Raw genomic sequence first — 19,454 nt, 5'->3', positions numbered from 1 at the left:
CCAACATGTAGAGCAATAGTAGGCTACAATTAGTAAATAAAATTACACTCTAGTAATCATTTAACAAAGCATAAACATTTATTTACTCAAAATACATAGATTATTTCTTAATGTCTTAAGTTTAATCAGTATTTTGTCTACTGTTACATTATTAATTATTAATTAAAATAAAATGTTGTTTTTTATTTTCCTTTTGTAGTTATTGAATTAATATTAAACTTGATGTAGAATTAAGATCAGTATACTAATGGTGGTTGAAAAGATTGAATTAGATTTAATTATTTATATATTAATTATAATTTTGATCTATAATATATTTACCCTATCCATAGCCCACTTGTACTGAGTCTAAATATCTATGTATTTAAACATAAACTGTCAGTATGATTTACATGATTAGTAAAAGGTAATTAGTCCAGAGAGATTGTGACAATTATGGGTGATTTTATTTTGTTAGAAAAATGTCACATACTATAAATAAATCAGAAATACTATGAAATATACTAAGAAATTAATTTACCTGTAACCCTGAATTTTAAACAAGTGTAAATTTATATATTATTACTATTAGTATTGGATAACATGCACATTTTTAAATATTTACAAAAATGAAAGAAAGTTCATCAAAAAGTCATTTTTGAATATTTAGTATCAACTAAAAGTTTAGAAAAATTTCGCATACAGGTGGTTCAACCATTGTATACAGAAATCAGAAATAATTTGAAATGTGCTTAGAAATTGATTTACCTTTAATCCTGAATTTTAAACTAGTGTAAATTTATATACTGTTAGATACCATGCACATTTTAAAATATTTACAAAAAAAAGAATGACAAATGTTACATTTGTCATTGTAAGGACATGTTAAAATATTAAGTATCCACTAAAAGTTGTTTTTTATAAGTATTTAAGACTTTTAGCTTGAGTAGTAAAATTATGCTGCATAAAGTAAGAAACCTGAGAATGAGCAATATCTGTTGATGCTACTGTAGTAATAGTTATTGTTTGTATCATGTGGCTGAGTCCATACTTGATCACCTGATACCAGATCAAGGACCACCATTGTGCTTACAGAATTATGCCCAGTAGCACTTACATATGCAGATACTTGAGTATTCCCATTTTTGATGATTCTTGTTAAAACATAACCACCACCACTTGATTTCAATGATGACACATGGAATACATAAACACCTGGAATTGCACAGACAAACTTGCCTGTATCCAGATTGTAGTCATTTCCTACATTTGTAATTATTGTGTCATACTTCATTGGGCTAATGGCATGACGACCTGGGTTTGATGTAAAAGCTACTGAAAAGGCAGATTTCTGCTGACCAGCTTGTTCACCCTTTTCTCCTTTTACACCATTTGTACCTGGTAGTCCAATGAGGCCTTGAGGTCCAGTTGGTCCTAACTTGCCAGGAATCCCATCTAAACCATTCCTTCCATTATCTCCTTTCATTCCATGTTCTCCTTTCAGTCCTTGTTCTCCTTTCACTCCATTCATTCCTTGTTCTCCTTTCACTCCATTCATTCCTTGTGGCCCTGACACACCTGGATTACCATGATTTCCTGGAATGCCAGGAACCCCAGCTGTACAACAGCTATTACAAGCTGCTGTATCAGTTTGAGCATAGATGATACTAATTTGTATAGTAGCAATTGTGAAGAACATGTAAAATCTGAAATTGAATCAAATTTATAATTTTGTTGGCATGTCTATTACCAAGTGTTTTTATAATATAAATGATAGAATTTGAGAACCATGTTAAAATTAAATTGTCATTTGTCAATCATACATATTACTATAGACTTCACTACTATCATGTGCCACATTTTGTCAGTCATACTATAGATTGACAAATGGCAATTGATTTTTAACATTGTCAAATTTGATAAATTATATTAGTTTTGAAGTCTATAAGTCTAACACAATTCAATTCAATTCAACAACAACATTTATTTAGAAACAGTTCAAGAAATAAAAGCAATATACATTAATTACAATAACTTAAAATGGTAACATTATATAAGAACTGTTTCTGGGATCGGAAAAAGAAGTAAAAGAACTTGTCAAATACTAACCCCTAAACAAAACAAAAACAACAAAAAAACAACTGCATGTAGTTATAAATTATAATTCTAAAGAAATTCATGAATGTTTTAGATATTTCATTTAATAAATAAAAAATCTAACAATATTTGTATTTGGAAATTTTTTTAATAGATTTTTAAAATATGTTAATGTTTTTACAGAAAGTCGTTTCTATAGACAGTTCATTCCATAACTTATGACCACATACTGTAACCAAAAATTGAGTCTTTTTTAGCCTCGTAAATGGTACTTCCACTCTTTTGGTATTTCTAAGCTGATAAAAACTTACAGACTTAAAAACTATCCCATTGGTTTGCATTTTAAATTATTCTAACTTGACAACCATTTTAAAGGCCAGGTGTGGTTAAGTATTTTTATAAATCTCACATTCTAGTATTGATTATTATTCCCTATGTTTCTTTATTTTGTCCTGCCTTACATATAATTTCAAATTATCCTTTAATACCATAAATTCAGAAACACATTTTTGGTACATTTATTTTAACTAAGAACTGAAAAAACTAAATTAAACGAAAAATTGTTTCCGAGTTTTTCCGGAAGGTCACATAACTCATTTTCCCAAAGGTTTTATAATATGGCTGCTAAGATTATGACAAATATAAAATAGGGCTGCTAAGATTATGACAAATATAAAATAGGGCTGTTAAGATTATGACAAATATAAAATAGGGCTGCTAAGATTATGACAAATATAAAATAGGGCTGCTAAGATTGTGACAAATATAAAATAGGGCTGCTAAGATTGTGACAAATATAAAATATGGCTGCTAAGATTGTGACATTAAAACAGCTAAGAACACTAAATATAAAGATTTACTGTACTTACCCAAGATTCATGATTACTGTTTAAATGTTCTTGTATTTTCTCTTGATCAGTAAGTTGATGCTGTTTTCTGTTTTGTGCTGCTGCAGTAAATGTAACAATGTTGCTTGTCATGGTATTTATATGCGTCTCAATAATGTCTAAATGCAGACTAATCTTGTAAACATCACATATCTTACTGTATATGGTATTTGATGCAGTACAACTCACATATCTTACTGTATATAGAATGCATTGCAATACCACTTGTATGTCTTAATGTATGATGAACTCATGAATGAATTTAATTGGCTAGATGACAGTAGGTTGTATGAGTTGATGACTGCACAGTAAATACCAACATGTAGAGCAATAGTAGGCTACAATTAGTAAACAAAATTACACTCTAGTAATTATTTAACAAAGCATAAACATTTATTTACTCAAAATACATAGATTATTTCTTAATGTCTTAAGTTTAATCAGTATTTTGTCTACTGTTACATTAATAATTATTAATTAAAATAAAATGTTGTTTTTTTATTTTCCTTTAGTAATTGTTTTACTAATATCAAACTTGATGTAAAATTAAGATTAGTATACTAATGATGGTTGTTGGATTTGTTCCATCAAAAGATTTAATTAATTATATATTATTTAATTATATTTATTTACTTTTTTTATTTTTTATTTTATTTTATTACAATGCAATTAGTCCAGAGAGGTTGTGACTTTTGAAAAACAATTATGGGTGATTTTATTTTGTTAGAAAAATGTCACATACAGGTGGTTCAACCATACTATACATAAATCAGAAATACTATTAAATATACTAAGAAATTAATTTACCTGTAACCCTGAATTTTAAACAAGTGTAAATTTATATAATATTACTATTAGTATTGGATAACATGCACATTTTAAAATATTTACAAAAAAAGAAAGAAAAATCTATCATTCGTAAGTTCATGTTTAAATATTAAGTATCCACTAAAAGTTTTGTTTTTTATTAGAATTTGAGACTTTTAGCTTGAGTAGTAACATTATGCAGCATAAAGTAAGAAACCTGAGAATGAGCAATATCTGGTGGCGTTACTGAAGTAATAGTTATAGCTATTTGTATTATATGGCTGAGTCCATACTTGATCACCTGATACCAGATCAAGTACCACCATTGTGCTTGCAGAATTATACCCATCAGCAGTTACAAATGCAGATACTTGAAAATTCCCATTTTTCATAATATTTGTTAAAACAGTACCACCATTTGATTTCAATGATGTGACATGGAATACATAAACACCTGGAATTGTACAGACAAACTTGCCTGTATTCAGATTGTAGTCATTTCCTACATTTGTAATTATTGTGTTATACTTCATTGGGCTAGCGGCATGACGACCTGGGTCTGATGTAAAAACTACTGAAAAGGCAGATTTCTGCTGACTAGCTTGTTCACCCTTTACACTACCAATGAGGCCTTGAGGTCCTTGTTCACCCTTTTCTCCCTTTACACCATTTACACCTGATGGTCCAATGAGGCCTTGTGGTCCTAATTTACCAGGAATCCCATCTAATCCATTCCTTCCATTATCTCCTTTTATTCCTTGTTCTCCTTTCATTCCTAGTTCTCCTTTTATTCCTTGTTCTCCTTTCACTCCATTCATTCCTTGTGTCCCTGACACACCTGGATTACCATGATTTCCTGGAATGCCAGGAACCCCAGCTGTACAACAGCTATTACAAGCTGCTGTATCAGTTTGAGCATAGATGATACTAATTTGTATAGTAGCAATTGTGAAGATCATGTAAAATCTGAAATGCAATCAAATTTATAATTTTGTTGGCATGCCTATTACCAAGTGTTTTTATAATATAAATGATAGAATTTGACAACCATGTTAAAATTAAATTGCCATTTGTCAATCATACATATTACTATAGACTTCACTACTATCTCATTGGTTTGTATTTTTAATTATTCAAATTTGACAATCATTTCAAAGGTCAGGTGCAAAGAAAAGTTTCCTAGTGATCTTAACATTAATTAATATCAATCTATTGTTTTCCTTTTGTTTCATAATTTTTAGAATGCTATTTGTGTTACCAGGGAAGAGTGAAATTACACACATTATACATTAATTTCACTCTTCCCTGATGTTACACAATCTTGTTGAAAAATACCACTTTCTTCTCAGTGGGTTGAATAATTTAAATTACACAGGAAAGTCCCTATTTTTTTGTACACAAATAATAGATTGTTTTTTAATTCTGAAAAATAAACTGTGACAAAAAATTTGACCAGATGACTTTAAATATAGGTTATATAACAGGAATTTTGCTTTTTTGATGTTTTTATTTAACTTCAGATTTTTATTTTTGCGCAAATTATCCACCGTATATCCATACACATTTTCATCAGTAATTTTCACAATGTACCAAATCTTTTTTAAAAGTCGACTTGATCATTTTAGTGTTTGAATATTGTGTGTCTTTTGCAATTTAGGATTGTAACAAACATTAGATATACAATTTTTACTGAATACATGCTCTACACATTCAATTCAACTTATTATTCGTTTTTTGTTTTTCATTGTGTATTTTTGGTTTCCATTGTCGGAATTAACTTGAATTTTGCCAGAAGGTCACATAAACGGTTTTTAAACTAGAATAAACGCAACTAAAGATTTTATTATATAAAATAGGGCTGCTAAGATTGTGACAAATATAAAATAGGGCTGCTAAGATTGTGACAAATATAAAATAGGGCTGATATAAAATAGGGCTGCTAAGATTGTGACAAATATAAAATAGGGCTGCTAAGATTATGACAAATATAAAATAGGGCTGCTAAGATTATGACAAATATAAAATAGGGCTGCTAAGATTATGACAAATATAAAATAGGGCTGCTAAGATTGTGACAAATATAAAATAGGGCTGCTAAGATTGTGACAAATATAAAATAGGGCTGCTAAGATTATGACAAATATAAAATAGGGCTGCTAAGATTGTGACAAATATAAAATAGGGCTGCTAAGATTGTGACAAATATAAAATAGGGCTGCTAAGATTGTGACAAATATAAAATAGGGCTGCTAAGATTGTGACAAATATAAAATAAAGCTGCTAAGATTGTGACAAATATAAAATAGGGCTGCTAAGATTGTGACAAATATAAAATAGGGCTGCTAATACCCCTTTCACACCAAAAGCAAAACTCCGGAGACACTCCGGAGACACCCCGGAGTTGACGCCCCGCTGTTTGGTGTGAAAGGTAAAATCAAGCAACTCCGGAGTTTAAAACTGCGGGGTTGAACAGCTGAACATTCTCCGGAGAGCGAACTGCGGGGACACCCCGGTGTTTTGGTGTGAAAGGTACCAACATCAAACTCCGGAGTGTTTCGGGTCAAAAGGTCATCCTCACACGATCACTCATTGCTTTAGTTTTATTTCAAAATACTTTAAATATTTGTACAAAATATATAGCGGGTTTAAAAAATAATAAGTAGTATCAATAAAACATTATATTACTTCTGAGACTTTTGAAAGTAATTATTAAATTAAAAATATTGTTAATTAAAAGTATTCTAATGATCGTCGCTATGTAAAAAAAAAAAATAGAGGGCGACATTTACAATTTTATTTTATTAACCCCGGTGGCGCTAGGTTGGTGTGAAAGGGGTATCTCCGGAGTTTCTCGACGTTTTGAATGGTCATAAACCCAGGGGTGTCTCCGGAGACTCTCCGGAGTTTTGGTGTGAAAGGGGTATAAGATTGTGACAAATATAAAATAGGGCTGCTAAGATTATGACAAATATAAAATAGGGCTGCTAAGATTATGACAAATATAAAATAGGGCTGCTAAGATTGTGACAAATATAAAATAGGGCTGCTAAGATTGTGACAAATATAAAATAGGGCTGCTAAGATTGTGACAAATATAAAATAGGGCTGCTAAGATTGTGACAAATAAAAAATAGGGCTGCTAAGATTGTGACAAATATAAAATAGGGCTGCTAAGATTGTGACAAATATAAAATAGAGCTGCTAAGATTGTGACAAATATAAAATAGGGCTGCTAAGATTGTGACAAATATAAAATAGGGCTGCTAAGATTGTGACAAATATATAATAGGGCTGCTAAGATTGTGACAAATATAAAATAGGGCTGCTAAGAAAGATTATGACAAATATAAAATAGGCATGCTAAGATTGTGACAAATATAAAATAGGGCTGCTAAGATTATGACAAATATAAAATAGGGCTGCTAAGATTGTGACAAATATAAAATAGGGCTGCTAAGATTATGACAAATATAAAATAGGGCTGCTAAGATTGTGAGAAATATAAAATAGGGCTGCTAAGATTGTGACAAATATAAAATAGGGCTGCTAAGATTGTGACAAATATATAATAGGGCTGCTAAGATTGTGACAAATATAAAATAGGGCTGCTAAGATTGTGACAAATATAAAATAGGGCTGCTAAGATTATGACAAATATAAAATAGGGCTGCTAAGATTATGACAAATATAAAATAGAGCTGCTAAGATTGTGACAAATATAAAATAGGGCTGCTAAGATTATGACAAATATAAAACAGGGCTGCTAAGATTGTGAAAAATATAAAATAGGGCTGCTAAGATTATGACAAATATAAAATAGGACTGCTAAGATTATTCAAATATAAAATAGGGCTGCTAAGATTATGACAAATATAAAACAGGGCTGCTAAGATTATGACAAATATAAAATAGGGCTGCTAAGATTATTCAAATATAAAATAGGGCTGCTAAGATTATGACAAATATAAAACAGGGCTGCTAAGATTGTGAAAAATATAAAACAGGGCTGCTAAGATTGTGAAAAATATAAAACAGGGCTGCTAAGATTGTGACAAATATAAAATAGGGCTGCTAAGATTGTGACAAATATAAAATAGGGCTGCTAAGATTGTGACATTAAAACAGCTAAGAACACTAAATATAAAGATTTACTGTACTTACCCAAGATACATGATTACTGTTTAAATGTTCTTGTATTTTCTCTTGATCAGTAAGTTGATGCTGTTTTCTGTTTTGTGCTGCTGCAGTAAATGTAACAATGTTGCTTGTCATGGTATTTATATGCGTCTCAATAATGTCTAAATGCAGACTAATCTTGTAAACATCACATATCTTCCTGTATATGGTATTTGATGCAATACAACTCGCATATCTTACTGTATATAGAATGCATTGCAATACCACTTGTATGTCTTAATGTATGATGAACTCATAAAGGAATTTAATTGGCTAGATGACAGTAGGTTGAATGGGTTGATGACTGCACAGTAAATACCAACATGTAGAGCAATAGTAGGCTACAATTAGTAAATAAAATTACACTCTAGTAATCATTTAACAAAGCATAAACATTTATTTACTCAAAATACATAGATTATTTCTTAATGTCTTAAGTTTAATCAGTATTTTGTCTACTGTTACATTATTAATTATTAATTAAAATAAAATGTTGTTTTCCTTTAGTAGTTGTTGTATTAATATCAAACTTGATATAGAATTACTATCAGTATACTAATGGTGGTTAGTTGGATTTGTTCCCTCAAAAAATTAAATTAGATTTAATTAATTATATATTAATTATAATTTTGATTCATAACATATTTACCCTATCCATAGCCCACTTGTACTGAGTCTAAATATCTATGTATTTAAACATAAACTGTCAGTATGATTTACATGATTAGTAAAAGGTAATTAGTCCAGAGAGATTGTGACAATTATGGGTGATTTTATTTTGTTAGAAAAATGTCACATACTATAAATATATCAGAAATACTATGAAATATACTAAGAAATTAATTTACCTGTAACCCTGAATTTTAAACAAGTGTAAATTTATATATTATTACTATTAGTATTGGATAACATGCACATTTTTAAATATTTACAAAAATGAAAGAAAGTTCATCAAAAAGTCATTTTTGAATATTTAGTATCAACTAAAAGTTTAGAAAAATTTCGCATACAGGTGGTTCAACCATTGTATACAGAAATCAGAAATAATTTGAAATGTGCTTAGAAATTGATTTACCTTTAATCCTGAATTTTAAACTAGTATAAATTTATATACTGTTAGATACCATGCACATGTTAAAATATTTACCAAAAAAAGAAAGAAATAGCTTAAATTCTTCATCGTAAGGGTCATGTTTGAATATTAAGTATCCACTAAAAGTTGTTTTTTATAAGAATTTAAGACTTTTAGCTTGAGTAGTAGCATTATGCTGCATAAAGTAAGAAACCTGAGAATGAGCAGTATCTGTCACTGTCACTGTAGTAATAGTTATGGTTTGTATTATATGGCTGAGTCCATACTTGATCACCTGATACCAGATCAAGTACCACCATTGTGCTTGCAGAATGATGCCCAGTATTACTTCCATATGCAGATACTTGAAAATTCCCATTTTTCATAATTCTTGTTAAAACAGTACCACCACCACTTGATTTCATTGATGACACATGGAATACATAAACACCTGGAATTGCACAGACAAACTTGCCTGTATCCAGATTGTAGTTATTTCCAACATTTGTAATTATTGTGTCATACTTCATTGGGCTAATGGCATGACGACCTGGGTTAGATGTAAAAACTACTGAAAAGGCAGATTTCTGCTGACTAGCTTGTTCACCCTTTTCTCCTTTTACACCATTTGTACCTGGTAGTCCAATGAGGCCTTGAGGTCCAGTTGGTCCTAATTTACCAGGAATCCCATCTAAACCATTCCTTCCATTATCTCCTTTCATTCCATGTTCTCCTTTCAGTCCTTGTTCTCCCTTCACTCCATTCATTCCTTGTTCTCCTTTCACTCCATTCATTCCTTGTTCTCCTTTCACTCCGTTCATTCCTTGTGGCCCTGACACACCTGGATTACCATGATTTCCTGGAATGCCAGGAACCCCAGCTGTACAACAGCTATTACAAGCTGCTGTATCAGTTTGAGCATAGATAATACTAATTTGTATAGTAGCAATTGTGGAGAACATGTAAAATCTGAAATGCAATCAAATTTATAATTTTGTTGGCATGTAGGGTCTATTACCAAGTTTTTTTATAATATAAATGATAGAATTTGAGAACCATGTTCAATCAGACATATTACTATAGACTTCACTACTATCATGTGCCACATTTTGTCAGTCATACTATAGATTGACAAATGGCAATTGAATTTTAACATAGTTGTCAAATTTGATAAATTATATTAGTTTTGAAGTCTATAAGTCTAACACAATTCAATTCAATTCAACAACAATTCAACAACATTTATTTAGAAACAGTTCAAGAAATAAAAGAAGCAGACATTAATTACAATAACTTAAAATGGTAACAATAAATAAGAACTGTTTCTGGGATCAGAAAAAGAAGTAAAAGAACTTGTCAAATATTAACCCCTAAACAAAACAAAAAAACAACTGCATGACAAATCATGTAGTTATAAATTATAATTCTAAAAAAATTCATGAATGTTTTATTTCTTTCATTTAATAAATAAAAAATCTAACAATATTTGTATTTGGAAATTTTTTTAATAGATTTTTAAAATATGTTAATGTTTTTACAGAAAGTCGTTTCTATAGACAGTTCATTCCATAACTTATGACCACATACTGTAACCAAAAATTGAGTCTTTTTTAGCCTCGTAAATGGTACTTCCACTCTTTTGGTATTTCTAAGCTGATAAAAACTTACAGACTTAAAAACCTAAAACCTTTTAAAGGCAGGAGTGGTGAAGTATTTTTTATAAATCTCACATTCCAATATTAATTAGTATTCCCTATGTTTTTTGTTGTCCTGCCTTACATTTCAAATTATCCTTTAGTACTATAAATTCAGAAACACATTTGTGGTACATTTACTTTACCTAAGAACTTTAGAAAATGTAAATTAAACGAAAAACTGTTTCTGAGTTTTTCCGGAAGGTCACATAACTCATTTTGGTAAAGGTTTCATAATAGGGCTGCTAAGATTATGACAAATATAAAATAGGGCTGCTAAGATTATGACAAATACAAAATAGGGCTGCTAAGATTGTGACAAATATAAAATAGGGCTGCTAAGATTATGACAAATATAAAATAGGGCTGCTAAGATTATGACAAATATAAAATAGGGCTGCTAAGATTGTGACAAATATAAAATAGGGCTGCTAAGATTATGACAAATATAAAATAGGGCTGCTAAGATTATGACAAATATAAAATAGGGCTGCTAATATTGTGACAAATATAAAATAGGGCTGCTAAGATTATGACAAATAAAAAATAGGGCTGCTAAGATTGTGACAAATATAAAATAGGGCTGCTAAGGTTATGACAAATATAAAATAGGGCTGCTAAGATTATGACAAATAAAAAATAGGGCTGCTAAGATTGTGACAAATATAAAATAGGGCTGCTAAGATAGTGACAAATATAAAATATGGCTGCTAAGATTATGACAAATATAAAATAGGGCTGCTAAGATTGTGACAAATAAAATAAGGCTGCTAAGATTGTTACAAATATAAAATAGAGCTGCTAAGATTATGACAAATATAAAATAGGGCTGCTAAGATTGTGACAAATATAAAATAGGGCTGCTAAGATTGTGACAAATATAAAATAGGGCTGCTAAGATTATGACAAATATAAATAGGGCTGCTAAGATTATGACATTAAAACAGCTAAGAACACTAAATATAAAGATTTACTGTACTTACCCAAGATACATGATTACTGTTTAAATGTTCTTGTATTTTCTCTTGATCAGTAAGTTGATGCTGTTTTCTGTTTTGTGTTGCTGCAGTAAATGTAACAATGTTGCTTGTCATGGTATTTATATGTGTCTCAATAATGTCTAAATGCAGACTAATCTTGTAAACATCACATATCTTACTGTATATGGTATTTGATGCAGTACAACTCACATATCTTACTGTATATAGAATGCATTGCAATACCACTTGTATGTCTTAATTTATGATGAACTCATAAAGGAATTTAATTGGCTAGATGACAGTAGGTTGTATGGGTTGATGACTGCACAGTAAATACCAACATGTAGAGCAATAGTAGGCTACAATTAGTAAACAAAATTACACTCTAGTAATTATTTAACAAAGCATAAACATTTATTTACTCAAAATACATAGATTATTTCTTAATGTCTTAAGTTTAATCAGTATTTTGTGTACTGTTACATTAATAATTATTAATTAATGTCAAATGTTTTTTTTTTATTTTCCTGATTTTAACTTGATATAGAATTAAGATCAGTATACTAGTGGTGATTATTGGATTTCTTCCCTCAAAAGATTAAATTAGATTTAATTAATTATATATTAATTATAATTTTGATCTATAATATATTTACCTAACCATAGCCCGCATTTACTGAGTCTAAATATCTACGTCTTTAAACATAAACTGTCAGAGTATGATTTACATGATTAGTAAAAGATATTTAGTCCAGAGAGATTGTGACTTTAGAAAAACAAATTATGGGTGATTTTATTTTGTTAGAAAAATGTCACATACAGGTGGTTCAAACATACTATTTTTTATTCAGAACATTTATTTCTCTTCTCTTTTCTATTAACAGTGTTTGTAAAAAAACAATTTTAAATAAGAGAGGCGAACCCCAGAAAGTGTAAACTTGTGGTGGGCTGCCAAAAAATAAAAAATATCAAAAAATCATTAAAAAAACCAAAGTAAACAAAAAAAAACGATTGAAAATATCAATGAAATTTGAATTAATATTATTTAGGATTCAGTGATTATATGTGGATAATAGATGCCTTTTTAGCTTAAAAGTGAAATGTTTTTTTGTTGGCGATTCAGTTATGTATTTGGGTAATTTGTTCCAATATTTTGGCCCTGAAAACTGAATGTTATGTTGGAAAGATAGTGTTTTGTGTAATGGAATATGTATTTTATTTGAGGTTCTTGTGTTATGACTATGATAGTTGAAATTGAATTTGAACAGGGGTTGAAATTGAGCGGGGATTAGGGAATTTAACCAAGAGTATACAAAAATACATTGTTGAAGGCAATTTATATCGTAAATTTTTAAAAGGGAAAGGGATGCAAACAACGGATCTGAGTGGGCTCTTGGAGTTTGAAATGTTTCTAATACATTTTTTTTGTAGTAAAAGAAGTTTACATAAATCAGAAATACTATGAAATATACTTAGAAATTAATTTACCTGTAACCCTGAATTTTAAACTAGTGTAAATTTATATAATAATATTATTAGTATTGGATAACATGCACATGTTTAAATATTTACAAAAAAAGAAAGAAAAATCATCAAAAAGTCATGTTTGAATATTAAGTATCAACTGAAAGTTTCGAAAAATGTCATACAGGTGGTTCAACCATTGTATACAGAAATCAGAAATGTTCTTAGAAATTAATTTACCTTTAATCCTGAATTTTAAACTAGTATAAATTTATATACTGTTAGATACCATGCACATGTTAAAATATTTACAAAAAAAAGAAAGAAATAGCTTAAATTCTTCGTCTTCATCGTAAGGGTCATGTTTGAATATTAAGTATCCACTAAAAGTTGTTTTTTATAAGAATTTAAGACTTTTAGCCTGAGTAGTAACATTATGCTGCATAAAGTAAGAAACCTGAGAATGAGCAATATCTGTTGATGTCACTGTGGTAATAGTTATGGCTTGTATCATATGGCTGAGTCCATACTTGATCACCTGATACCAGATCAAGGACCACCATTGCGGTTACTGAATTATACCCAGTAGCACTTACATATGCAGATACTTGAAAATTCCCATTTTTCATAATATATGTTGAAACAATACCACCACCATTTGATTTCATTGATGTCACCTGGAAAACATAAACACCTGGAATTGTACAGACAAACTTGCCTGTATCCAGATTGTAGTGATTTCTAACATTTGTAATTATTGTGTCATACTTCATTGGGCTATCGGCATGACGACCTGGGTTAGTAGTAAAAACTACTGAAAAGGCAGATTTCTGCTGACTAGCTTGTTCACCCTTTTCTCCTTTTACACCATTTGTACCTGGTAGTCCAATGAGGCCTTGAGGTCCAGTTGGTCCTAATTTACCAGGAATCCCATCTAAGCCATTGCTTCCTTTATCTCCTTTCATTCCTTGTTCTCCTTTCATTCCTTGTTCTCCTTTCACTCCATTCATTCCTTGTGGCCCTGACACACCTGGATTACCATGATTTCCTGGAATGCCAGGAACCCCAGCTGTACAACAGCTATTACAAGCTGCTGTATCAGTTTGAGCATAGATGATACTAATTTGTATAGTAGCAATTGTGAAGAACATGTAAAATCTGAAATTGAATCAAATTTATAATTGTGTTGGCATGTCTATTACCAAGTGTTTTTATAATATAAATGATAGAATTTGAGAACCATGTTAAAATTAAATTGTCATTTGTCAATCATACATATTACTATAGACTTCACTACTATCATGTGCCACATTTTGTCAATCATACTATAGATGGACAAATGGCAATTGAATTTTAACATAGTTGTCAAATTTGATAAATTATATTAGTTTTGAAGTCTATAAGTCTAACACAATTCAATTCAATTCAACAACAATTCAACAACAACATTTATTTAGAAACAGTTCAAGAAATAAAAGCAATATACATTAATTACAATAACTTAAAATGGTAACATTAAATAAGAACTGTTTCTGGGATCAGAAAAAGAAGTAAAAGAACTTGTCAAATACCAACCCCTAAACAAAACAAAAACAACAAAAAAACAACTGCATGACAAATCATGTAGTTATAAATTATAATTCTAAAGAAATTCATGAATGTTTTATTTCTTTCATTTAATAAATAAAAAATCTAACAATATTTGTATTTGGAAATTTTTTTAATAGATTTTTAAAATATGTTAATGTTTTTACAGAAAGTCGTTTCTATAGACAGTTCATTCCATAACTTATGACCACATACTGTAACAAAAAATTGAGTCTTTTTTAGCCTCGTAAATGGTACTTCCACTCTTTTGGTATTTCTAAGCTGATAAAAACTTACAGACTTAAAAACTTAAAACCTTTTAAAGGCAGGAGTGGTGAAGTATTTTTTATAAATCTCACATTCCAATATTAATTAGTATTCCCTATGTTTTTTGTTGTCCTGCCTTACATTTCAAATTATCCTTTAGTACTATAAATTCAGAAACACATTTGTGGTACATTTACTTTACCTAAGAACTTTAGAAAATGTAAATTAAACGAAAAACTGTTTCTGAGTTTTTCCGGAAGGTCACATAACTCATTTTGGTATAGGTTTTATAATAGGGCTGCTAAGATTATGACAAATATAAAATAGGGCTGCTAAGATTATGACAAATACAAAATAGGGCTGCTAAGATTGTGACAAATATAAAATAGGGCTGCTAAGATTATGACAAATATAAAATAGGGCTGCTAAGATTATGACAAATATAAAATAGGGCTGCTAAGATTGTGACAAATATAAAATGGGGCTGCTAAGATTATGACAAATAAAAAATAGGGCTGCTAAGATTGTGACAAATATAAATTAGGGCTGCTAAGATTATGACAAATATAAAATAGGGCTGCTAAGATTATGACAAATATAAAATAGGGCTGCTAAGATTAGGACAAATACAAAATAGGGCTGCTAAGATTGTGACAAATATAAAATAGGGCTGCTAAGATTATGACAAATATAAAATAGGGCTGCTAAGATTGTGACAAATATAAAATAGGGCTGCTAAGATTATGACAAATAAAAAATAGGGCTGCTAAGATTGTGACAAATATAAAATAGGGCTGCTAAGGTTATGACAAATATAAAATAGGGCTGCTAAGGTTATGACAAATAAAAAATAGGGCTGCTAAGATTGTGACAAATATAAAATAGGGCTGCTAAGATAGTGACAAATATAAAATATGGCTGCTAAGATTATGACAAATATAAAATAGGGCTGCTAAGATTGTGACAAATAAAATAAGGCTGCTAAGATTGTTACAAATATAAAATAGAGCTGCTAAGATTATGACAAATATAAAATAGGGCTGCTAAGATTGTGACATTAAAACAGCTAAGAACACTAAATATAAAGATTTACTGTACTTACCCAAGATACATGATTACTGTTTAAATGTTCTTGTATTTTCTCTTGATCAGTAAGTTGATGCTGTTTTCTGTTTTGTGCTGCTGCAGTAAATGTAACAATGTTGCTTGTCATGGTATTTATATGCGTCTCAATAATGTCTAAATGCAGACTAATCTTGTAAACATCACATATCTTCTGTATATGGTATTTGATGCAGTACAACTCACATATCTGACTGTATATAGAATGCATTGCAATACCACTTGTATGTCTTAATGTATAAAGAACTCATAAAGGAATTTAATTGGCTAGATGACAGTAGGTTGTATGAGTTGATGACTGCACAGTAAATACCAACATGTAGAGCAATAGTAGGCTACAATTAGTAAACAAAATTACACTCTAGTAATTATTTAACAAAGCATAAACATTTATTTACTCAAAATACATAGATTATTTCTTAATGTCTTAAGTTTAATCAGTATTTTGTCTACTGTTACATTAATAATTATTAATTAAAATAAAATGTTGTTTTTTTATTTTCCTTTAGTAGTTGTTGTATTAATATCAAACTTGATGTAGAATTAAGATCAGTATTCTAATGGTGGTTGTTGGATTTCTTTCCTCAAAAAATTAAATTAGATTTAGTTAATTATATATTAATTATAATTTTGAATCATAATATATTTACCTAACTTTAGTCCACATGTACTGAGTCTAAATATCTATGTTTTTAAACATAAACTGTCAGAGTATGATTTACATGATTAGTAAAATATATTTAGTCCAGAGGGATTGTGACTTTAGAAAAAAACAAATTATGGATCATCTTATTTTATTAGAAAAATGTCACATACATGTGGTTCAACCATTGTATACATAAATCAGAAATACTATGAAATATACTAAGAAATTAATTTACCTGTAACCCTGAATTTTAAACTAGTGTAAATTTATTTGGATAACATTCACATTTTTAAATATTTACAAAAAAGTCATCGTAAGGTCATGTTAAAATATTAAGTATCAACTAAAAGTTGTGTTTTTTATAAGTATTTAAGACTTTTAGCCTGAGTAGTAACATTATGCTGCATAAAGTAAGAAACCAGAGAATGAGCAATGTCTGTTGCTGCCACTGTGGTAATAGTTATGGTTTGTATCATATGGCTGAGTCCATACTTGATCACCTGATACCAGATCAAGTACCACCATTGTGCTTACAGAATGATACCCAGTAGCACTCACCAATGTAGATACTTGAAAACTCCCATTTTTCATGATTCTTGTTAAAACAGTACCACCACCACTTGATTTCGTTGTTGAGACTTGGAAAACATAAATACCTGGGATTGCACAGACAAACTTGCCTGTATCCAGATTGTAGTCATTTCCTACATTTGTAATTATTGTGTCATACTTCATTGGGCTAATGGCATGACGACCTGGGTTTGATGTAAAAGCTACTGAAAAGGCAGATTTCTGCTGACCAGCTTGTTCACCCTTTTCTCCTTTTACACCATTTGTACCTGGTAGTCCAATGAGGCCTTGAGGTCCAGTTGGTCCTAACTTGCCAGGAATCCCATCTAAACCATTCCTTCCATTATCTCCTTTCATTCCATGTTCTCCTTTCAGTCCTTGTTCTCCTTTCACTCCATTCATTCCTTGTTCTCCTTTCACTCCATTCATTCCTTGTGGCCCTGACACACCTGGATTACCATGATTTCCTGGAATGCCAGGAACCCCAGCTGTACAACAGCTATTACAAGCTGCTGTATCAGTTTGAGCATAGATGATACTAATTTGTATAGTAGCAATTGTGAAGAACATGTAAAATCTGAAATTGAATCAAATTTATAATTTTGTTGGCATGTCTATTACCAAGTGTTTTTATAATATAAATGATAGAATTTGAGAACCATGTTAAAATTAAATTGTCATTTGTCAATCATACATATTACTATAGACTTCACTACTATCATGTGCCACATTTTGTCAGTCATACTATAGATTGACAAATGGCAATTGATTTTTAACATTGTCAAATTTGATAAATTATATTAGTTTTGAAGTCTATAAGTCTAACACAATTCAATTCAATTCAACAACAACATTTATTTAGAAACAGTTCAAGAAATAAAAGCAATATACATTAATTACAATAACTTAAAATGGTAACATTATATAAGAACTGTTTCTGGGATCGGAAAAAGAAGTAAAAGAACTTGTCAAATACTAACCCCTAAACAAAACAAAAACAACAAAAAAACAACTGCATGTAGTTATAAATTATAATTCTAAAGAAATTCATGAATGTTTTAGATAATTCATTTAATAAATAAAAAATCTAACAATATTTGTATTTGGAAATTTTTTTAATAGATTTTTAAAATATGTTAATGTTTTTACAGAAAGTCGTTTCTATAGACAGTTCATTCCATAACTTATGACCACATACTGTAACCAAAAATTGAGTCTTTTTTAGCCTCGTAAATGGTACTTCCACTCTTTTGGTATTTCTAAGCTGATAAAAACTTACAGACTTAAAAACTATCCCATTGGTTTGCATTTTAAATTATTCTAACTTGACAACCATTTTAAAGGCCAGGTGTGGTTAAGTATTTTTATAAATCTCACATTCTAGTATTGATTATTATTCCCTATGTTTCTTTATTTTGTCCTGCCTTACATATAATTTCAAATTATCCTTTAATACCATAAATTCAGAAACACATTTTTGGTACATTTATTTTAACTAAGAACTGAAAAAACTAAATTAAACGAAAAATTGTTTCCGAGTTTTTCCGGAAGGTCACATAACTCATTTTCCCAAAGGTTTTATAATATGGCTGCTAAGATTATGACAAATATAAAATAGGGCTGCTAAGATTATGACAAATATAAAATAGGGCTGCTAAGATTATGACAAATATAAAATAGGGCTGCTAAGATTATGACAAATATAAAATAGGGCTGCTAAGATTGTGACAAATATAAAATAGGGCTGCTAAGATTGTGACAAATATAAAATATGGCTGCTAAGATTGTGACATTAAAACAGCTAAGAACACTAAATATAAAGATTTACTGTACTTACCCAAGATACATGATTACTGTTTAAATGTTCTTGTATTTTCTCTTGATCAGTAAGTTGATGCTGTTTTCTGTTTTGTGCTGCTGCAGTAAATGTAACAATGTTGCTTGTCATGGTATTTATATGCGTCTCAATAATGTCTAAATGCAGACTAATCTTGTAAACATCACATATCTTACTGTATATGGTATTTGATGCAGTACAACTCACATATCTTACTGTATATAGAATGCATTGCAATACCACTTGTATGTCTTAATGTATGATGAACT

At 29.9% G+C, this 19,454-nt stretch overlaps 2 protein-coding genes across 2 annotated transcripts in view; one reads left to right on the top strand and one right to left on the bottom strand.

Annotated features, from left to right (window-relative positions):
* LOC144835824 (anaphase-promoting complex subunit 7-like) overlaps nucleotides 1-19,454 on the top strand; it is a 169,073-nt gene that overhangs the window by 89,048 nt on the left and 60,571 nt on the right. The window lies entirely within an intron of this gene.
* LOC144858681 (uncharacterized) lies at nucleotides 734-19,196 on the bottom strand. The gene is made up of 7 exons (XM_078714778.1): nucleotides 19,186-19,196; nucleotides 17,181-17,925; nucleotides 16,319-16,467; nucleotides 13,614-14,314; nucleotides 9,626-9,922; nucleotides 4,225-4,527; nucleotides 734-1,194 (listed from the first exon to the last, which is right to left on the bottom strand). Exons 1-7 carry the CDS (start codon nucleotides 19,194-19,196, stop codon nucleotides 935-937), a joined length of 2,466 nt encoding a protein of 821 aa, XP_078570904.1. The 3' UTR covers nucleotides 734-934.

This window comes from Antedon bifida, chromosome 2, assembly GCF_963402885.1.
Source record: "Antedon bifida chromosome 2, ecAntBifi1.1, whole genome shotgun sequence".
In the NCBI taxonomy this organism is placed as follows: Eukaryota; Metazoa; Echinodermata; class Crinoidea; order Comatulida; family Antedonidae; genus Antedon; species Antedon bifida.
This window is presented reverse-complemented; position numbering and strand designations above follow the sequence as displayed.

Coding starts and splice junctions, on each gene's coding strand:
- LOC144858681 (XM_078714778.1), bottom strand. Junction 16,468..17,180: donor CTGGTTTCTTACTTTATGCA/GCATAATGTTAC, acceptor TACTAATTGTAG/CCTACTATTGCTCTACATGT. Junction 1,195..4,224: donor GTTTGTCTGTACAATTCCAG/GTGTTTATGTAT, acceptor GTGCAATTCCAG/GTGTTTATGTATTCCATGTG.